Source organism: Diadema antillarum, unplaced genomic scaffold (genome assembly GCF_040938485.1).
Source record: "Diadema antillarum isolate AM-2024a unplaced genomic scaffold, OU_Dant_1.0 seq00001901_RagTag, whole genome shotgun sequence".
NCBI lineage: Eukaryota > Metazoa > Echinodermata > Echinoidea > Diadematoida > Diadematidae > Diadema > Diadema antillarum.
Genome location: NW_027272567.1, coordinates 276092 through 284192, shown reverse-complemented (window position 1 = coordinate 284192; position 8101 = coordinate 276092). Strand labels below are relative to the sequence as shown.

The 8101-nt window shown below is 38.2% G+C and overlaps 1 protein-coding gene across 1 annotated transcript; it reads left to right on the top strand.

The window, feature by feature from the left end:
- The first annotated feature begins 715 nt into the window (after window positions 1–715).
- On the top strand, window positions 716–3838 carry LOC139713061 (proline-rich transmembrane protein 1-like). The gene is made up of 2 exons (XM_071624823.1): window positions 716–841; window positions 1320–3838. Exons 1-2 carry the CDS (start codon window positions 731–733, stop codon window positions 1566–1568), a joined length of 360 nt encoding a protein of 119 aa, XP_071480924.1. The 5' UTR covers window positions 716–730; the 3' UTR covers window positions 1569–3838.
- The last annotated feature ends 4263 nt before the right edge of the window (window positions 3839–8101 follow it).

The following is an 8101-nucleotide window of genomic DNA, read 5'->3' as shown; positions in this document are numbered from 1 at the left end:
ACACAGTAGACTCTGCGATACACACACTGTGTCGAACCCTGGAATTTCCGTTCACCCACTGTGTTCAGAAAGTCAACTGTGTAAACACATTGTGAACACACTGTGGGAAAGTGTGTTCACACTGTGTTCTCTCACGGAAGGGTGGTATTATTTTTGTTGCTAAACTCCCATTATCTTGGTTTATATGAAAAAAAAAAATGTAAATGGTTACTTGCAAAGAAATCAGCGAATTTGGAAAGAAAGAGAAGAAAGATATGTATATACATTTATGAATGTATAATGTATTTGAATATGTATAACAACATGTACATGAATATAATTTATACACGTATATATTTATACCTAAAAAAGAAAGACAGTTAGACAAAAAATGGAGAAGTCTATTAATGATTCTGTCCTAATTCCATAAGAGAAATTATTTCTAAAGATGTAACTATTAGTAAAAGCATCAACGTTTTTTTCAATTATCTTCTTGTTTTTTTTTTCAAATAGCTTTACTCTCAAATATCTCAAGTTGATAAAAATGATCGGTTTTTGCATTTCAACTCATGACATATTATACAATGCTATGTACATATAGGCCTATGACAATGTTAACGAGGCCAACAATTCTCACATAAGGCTGTGAAGCATGTTTTGTTCTTTTGTATGCAAAGCGTACTCTTGCTCTTTCGTTTATTTGTGATATCTATTGTGATTATTCCCATGAAAGTCGCCCTCTTCGGTGGAGATGTTGCGGAACACGGAGCCGATGCCCAACGATCACCTCCTACTGGCTATCATGGTCACCATCTTCTGTTGTCTTCCACTGGGTATTGTTGCCCTCATCAAATCCATACAGGTGCGTGACAAAGTTTCGTAAGGGGGAGGGGTATAAGGGGCTTTGGTAGGACTTGTCAGAGTAAAGATGGTGGGTTTCTTTCATTTCATTTAATTTCTTTCATTCGGCTATAAAATTGAAATGTGCGGAATTCTTGAATATATTCGTCTTGAGTAGATATGAAAGTATACTGTAGCTTGAATGGCGTTACTATTGCCCATGCCGGACCATTAAGAAGCTACCCTTATCCTTAAAATGCCCCCCCCCCCAAAACAAAACAAAACACACAAACAAACAAACAAACAAACAAAAACAAAACACACACACACAACAACAACAACAAACAAACAAACACAAAAAATAAACTAACTACTGTTCGCTGCAAATACAAAATAAAAGTCGTATCGTAATTCAAGCCATGAGTGACTGCAAACTTTTTTTCAAATACATATTTCATTTCCCTTCATTTCATTTCATTTATCATGATTTGCCATTTCAGGTAAAAGACAAGTACAACGAGGGAGATATCGCCGGCTCGGTAGAAGCATCCAAATCCACCAAGCGGTGGTCGATAGCGGGCGTCATCATCGGAATCATCATGCTCGTCGTTTGCATCGTCATGCTCATCTTCTTCATCATCGAGCAGAGTAACAGGAAGCCTGCCTCGGCCAACCCCGACATCGGCAGGGGGCCCTACATGGACACTCATTCCTATTCATCGTCGTGGGGAGAAACGCACTACGTGTAGAATTGCACTATGCGTAGGAAACAGATTGCAAGTGTATACATTAATAAACGCCCAACATTGAACCGGAAGTGAAAGAACACGTGACGATGGCGCGCAACATGCTCTCTTCCAGTCATCCTTCCACACCTATAAAAGCAATGCAACGTCCACCTTTATTATATGTCTAATGGCTTACGGAGCACTGTGATTACTACGAAAGAAGATGGCTAAGAAGAGAGAAGAAAGAACTTGTTCCTTGCGGACATTATGTCACAACTCAGACACAAACTCGTGTCTTCACCATGAACAAAGTTTATTAGTCAATATCAGAGCAATAATCTTCCTGCTACAATAATTGAAGGGACACGAGATACTCATCACAGGGACTGAGTAACCTGTCTCTTTCAGCTTGCCTTTTCCGGATTTTATGTCCCATTTCCATGCTTATTCATAATCATTATAATCAACATAACCCCTCTTCGGGTTTTAGCCTAGAATGCATTCGAGGGTTCTAGCGTACCTTACCATACTCCCGCCAGAAGAGAGCTCAAACGCTCCTAAAGTGTACCGTACCGTATTATGAAGAGCCAAAAGTGGACTACTTCCCCAAGGTCGCGTTCACACGTGCAAAATAGTGGGCTACCAAGCGCGATCAGAAACTTGAGTTTCTTTTGCAACCGTTCACACGTACCTAATTGCCGATCGATAAATCGATAAAGCTATTGTTCTTGCGCCTCAGGGTAATGTTGAGTGCACGCTGTTACGACGCTCGCTTTGAATGATGTGATATATATAAAACCTCAAGTTTATTTGGTCGACCGTTCACACGTCACCACTGGGCAAATAGCGTGCTATGAATTCACAAATAAGAGCAAGATTTCTTGGGTTTAACATTGCGCTACTGATCTCGCTAATTTGTTGTTTTTGTGTGTACATGTATGTGTGTCCACGCGGGCAAAAAAAATTGAGTTTTCTAGAGAGGTTACACAACTCGAGTTTTGTAACCCGCTAATTTTTGTACGTGTGAATCCCTCAGTACAAAAACCGCGCACCATAACCAGAGCATGTGAAGAATGTGCTTAACACGCACATACAGCGGTACGTCATAATGCAAAAAGTTAATTCTCTCTGTTCGTGAGAGGGCAAGGTCAATGGCGGATCCAGGGAGGAGCGCAACCGGCGCACGCCACCCCCCCTTTATTTATTTATTTATTATTTTGTCGAAACAAAAGAAATACAAAGAAAAAATGGGGGAGGGGTGCGCGCGTCCCCCTTTAATTTTGTAAACGCGCCCCCTCTTTACGGAATTCCTGGATCCGCCCCTGAAGGTGGATGACCAATCATGACAGAACGAGTGACTCCCTCGAAAAATATCTAATGAGGTACGTTTCTTCAGAGAGCGCTCAAAAGAATACGGATGTATTCGCTTCGGTTCCTTTTTAAGCTCTCGAAAGGGGCCCTAGTGACAATGTGCTAAAAGCTCCAGGCTTGAAATAGAACATAACTAAAAATCGAGAAACCCCGGGTCAGGGATTCTAACCCTGAGTTCACTATGTCCACTATGTTCCCTTTAAAGATGAGTTAGCGTGGAGATACCACAGAGTGGTTATAGCTAGATGGCATGGCTCGGATATACTCGAGAAGCCTCGTAACGAATTTGTCTAGCTTAATCACTCATCTCTTTGTGAGTACGTGCACACTGCCCAAGAATCTCAACTGTTAGAGTCAGTTAAGGATGAACGTACACTTCGGAACACATTAGGGAGCTTTAGATTTTCGCGACGGAGACGTTCAGAGAGAGAGAGAAAAAATGTTCTGAGCATGCGCAGAAGCGCGCGTCAAGTCGATCTATTTTTAGCTTACGTCGCCTGAGTTTTTCACTACACGTGCTGGGCTATCTTTACGTCCGCACAGTTTGCAACGTAGAGAATTATTTCATGCACTAATCATATGGGGGCGCCATTTTATTTTCATACGTTGCGTCCCAGTGTAATCCAAAGCTACTTTTCAGCACGACGCAGGGGAGAGGAGAACGTCCGGCGCAAGCGTCGTCTCAAACGTCCGCGCGTCAAAATCTAAAGCTCCCTATCATTATTAGCTCACCGGCGCCATTCATCTCGGGTGTTTTTTTTTTCCTCTCTTTAACATGTACACAAACAAATGGTTTTCGAATGCACCCGAGTGGTCAGCGATTGAATTTGACACCCATTATTGGGTGGGGCTTGGGTGGGGTGCTGTGGCATAGTGGATAAGACTCCTGACTCCCGATCAGAGGACCCGAGTTCGATTCCCGCCCAGTGCTTAAGTCCTTGGACAAGATGTTTTACCTACCATGTCCCCCTCGACCCAGGTGTATAAATGGGTACCTGGTAATGCTAGGGTAATGATAATAGCAGGGCCCTTTAGTAGAGCAGTGGCAACACTAAAGAGGCTACCCTAGGTAAATAAAACATTATTATTATCATTATTATTATTATTGTTGTTTTTATTATTATTATTATTATTATTATTATCATCATCATCATTAATATTATTAATATTATTATATTATCATCATTATCAACATTATAAATATTATTAATATTATTATCATTATAATTGTTATTATTGTTATTATTCCAAAGCTACCTGGTCTTCAACCCAATTCTTTTGAGGGACACCTCGCCAATTCTGGAGAAATGTTGGTGGTGAAAAAGAACAGTGATTATGTTGAACAAAATATTTTCTCTTGACTTGATTTCTTGTTGGTTATTGATAGCAATGCGTCAAGAATGTTCAAGGAATATTCTGCACATTTTTTTTTTTTGCACGTTCTATGCAACTTGAAAGTTTGTCAGATATAGGTTGGTCAGACGAAAGATTGTTACACTATCCTAAAACCTTTTGAATAATATGTCGACATAAATTCTTGATTTCTCTAGCAATATATTACGAAGCTAGATAAACCTGCTGAAGCTTTAACCAGCGAACAAATTGATCGTCCCGTTAATTTCTGGACGGATTATTATTTTACAAGAGGCATGTCTACATTGATTTCTCGCCTGTCAATTGCCTGTGAAGAAGCGACTTCTGACGAGTTGGAAATCCAATATTGCCGATTTTTTAAATTGATTATGGTGATAATGATGGTTATTTGGTTTTAGTGTAATCAAGTAGCATAAGATTCATTAAAAATCTTACTGCATTGCTATTTCATTACATAATATAGTATTATAAAAGTAAGATTCAAATTAATGTCGATAATTAAAGGGGATCTGCAACGATCAAAAAGTCATTCAAAGTGCAAGCCTTAAAAATGGGTACCTGGTAATGCTAGGGTAATAATAATAGCAGGGCCCTCTGGTAGAGCAGTGGCAACACTGAAGGGCTACCCTAGGTAAACAAGACATTATTATTACTATTATTATTATTATTGTTGTTATTATTATTATTATTATTATTATGACTGTTATTATTATTATTATTATTGTTGTTGTTATTCCCAAGCTACCTGATCTTCAACCCAATTCTTTTGAGGGACACCTCGCCAATTCTGGAGAAATGTTGGTGGTGGAAAAGAACAGTGATTATGTTGAACAAACTCTTTTCTCTTGACTTGATTTCTTGTTGGCTATTGATAGCAATGCGTCAGGAATGTTCAAGGAATATTCTGCACATTTTTTGCACGTTCTATGCAACTTGAAAGCTGGTTCAGTTTGTCAGATATAGGTTGGTGAGACGAAAGATTGTTACCTTATCCTAAAACTTTCTGGATGATCTGTCTAAGTGGATTCTTGATTCCTGTGGCGATAATATTACGAAACTATACAGATAAACCTGCGCAAGCTTTGACCAGCGCGCAGATTGATTTTCCGTTTAATCCTGTGATATTTCATTACGTAATGTAATATTGATAAAATGTGATTCAAATTAATGTAAATAATTCGAACGGATCTGAAAAGATCTTGGGAAACAATGGCAAGTCATTCAACGTGCAAAGCGTAGAAATGCATCCAAATAGCTGACATGTAAAGGAAATATTTCATATTTCAAATACTGAAAACTGTGAAGGTGTACAATAATATTCTATATAATATTTACGGTAAATAATTATGCAAAAAAAGGTAAGATAATTTATTCTTTCATTGTGATGTTCATTTATGACTTTAAGTGACACAGCACTGTTTCGTCCTTATTTTTTAAAGTCACACGGGATATCATGCTGTTGCGCAAATATGATGATGTGTATGAAATAGACATGGTACGGTACTGGTGTTTTGCTATGAAATATGATTGTGTATCCCTTTAATGTTTTGTATATATATATACATGTGACCCTGCACCACAAAGTCGCCGGACATGGACTTTCAGTTAAGGGCAGATTCTGAAAGAGCAGACTCTAAGCTTAAAAAAAGAAGAAGTATAACACCCTTCAAATGGACTCTCCCAACCTATCTATATTGGAAAGAGAGCACACACTCTGGACAAGTGTGAACTGAGAAAAGATGCTCTGAAGTAAAGGGTTTATTGAAGCACTTAATCTTTACTAAGCCGTGTTACCTGTGGGAAGAATGGGACAAAAATAGGAAGTAATACCACCCTATATAGCAGTAACAATGGAGGTATGAAATTGAACATGGTCCGTTAACAATGGTTAACGCATTTTGTTAAATGCCAACTTTGAAAGTAGTTGCAGTATGCTTTCAAAAGTTATTGGAGTTAAAAGTGAAGAGTGTGTAGAGGATTTTCAAGAAATGAAGAGGGGGCCTCTAAGACATATCTGATCACACTACTCTACAAAAAAAAGGATGTGAAAAAACTGCTAAAAAACCCTTTCCCATTCATTTTATGATCCCAAACTCAAGAATAATGTCGAAGAAGAATAGCTCTTTCAGAAAATATGAAAAACTCAAAATTGACTTGGTTGACTCGTTTCACTTATTTTGAGTCCTCACATGAAATCGGGGGGGGGGGGGGACTTTTCGTTGGGTCTGTGGTGCACACATAACGAGAGACAGTTTCTACCTTTGGTTTGTTCAGTTTCGTGCCATAGTAAGCGTCTCTTATTGTATAGTGACTACAGAAACTCTGTATGTCCCCCATAAACCTTGAACAGGTTTCTATTTCAGAAAGGAATTCATAGAATAGTTTCGTATGCTTTTGAATGATGTTTTAATACCTTTTGCCAATAAAAATGGTATGTTGCAATGACACCAAAACGTTGAATTTGTAATATTTTATCCCTTCATGCAGTGGTGTTTGGTATGCATGATTAAAGATCTAGAATGTTCAGGTCTGTGTTCATTAGAGCGTGGTGTGGAGAGGCAAAAATGATAACATCCTGCGTCCAAATGATTTCCTTGTAGTGTTGTTAATATCTATCATGTCCTAGGCACATGTGAATGAATTTCAAAATGATCGGATTTAGCCAAAAAAGAGTTGTTACTCGCTAATAGACAAATCGTGATGAAATGATTTCTATCAAAGTAAGTACGCCTTTTAGATTTATTTAATATCAAATCATGTTTTATAATACAATGCTAATCAGAATCATCAGAACGATCCATTTCTGGATTTTCTTCAATCTATTAACTTATCTTTAATGTATATCTTTTGTTTTGCTGACGATTCTGTCTCTGTCTCTCTCTCTGTCTCTCTGTCTGTCTGTCTCTCTCTCTCTGTGTGTATGTGTGTGTGTGTGTGTGTGTGTGTGTTCTGTTTGAAACTTATATATTTCCCTGCAAAGTTACAACGGGATTGGACAAAAATTCTGGCATGCTAAGAAGCCATCCAAGAAATCAATGGTTACTTCTTTGATGGTGACCTTTGTAACCCGTATCAAGGCAATTACCCCCAGAGGGCAATAATTCTAAGGCTAAATATCGGTAAGTGATAAGGTTAGAGTAAATATTAGGGTTACGTTTAGGTTAGAGGGTTAGGGTAAGAGTTAGGATTAGGATTAGGATTAGGGTTAGGGTTAGGGGAAGGGTCCGGGGTACTAATTGCCCAGGTGGTAATTGCCCTAGACGCGTATAAACGAAAGTTTTTTGAAATATTCATATTTTACTGCTGGAGAGTAATTAGAGCCTAATATGTTAACATCTATGCCTATCAATATCTTCAAAGGATGCCAAGGGCCTTGATTAAAATCAAAAAGGGATCCGTATCACATATGTTGATGACATGCTTTTAAACACCATTTATACGACGTTATTCAAATGAAGAGTTTGTTTGCAAAAACCGATTGGTCCATATTTGCCAAATGGAGATATTTGCGATTAAAGGTCAAGAAAAATAAAGAGAATATAAGACAATTTTTTGCTTATTTTGACCATAACTTAAAAAATGTACCTTTATATGTAGTGACCAATATATCATTAAGAAGGTATCATTTTGCACTTTATGACAGAGACCGTACTTCAAAATCTTCAAAAATGGACTTACCGGTTTTTGCAAACAAACTCTTCAAATATTCATAACGTTTCGTACTTACGCGTCGTGTACAGAATAGTTTGATTAAGACGGTTCGTGTGATTTCTGTCCTCCGCCTTCTTTTTTTTTTGTGTGTGTGTCTT

Excerpts from the sequence above, each read along its gene's own strand:
- LOC139713061 (XM_071624823.1), top strand. The coding sequence starts at position 731 with ATGTTGCGGAACACGGAGCCGATGCCCAACGATCACCTCCTACTGGCT. Across the intron at positions 842-1,319 it reads CCCTCATCAAATCCATACAG|GTAAAAGACAAGTACAACGA; the intron begins GTGCGTGACAAA and ends TTGCCATTTCAG.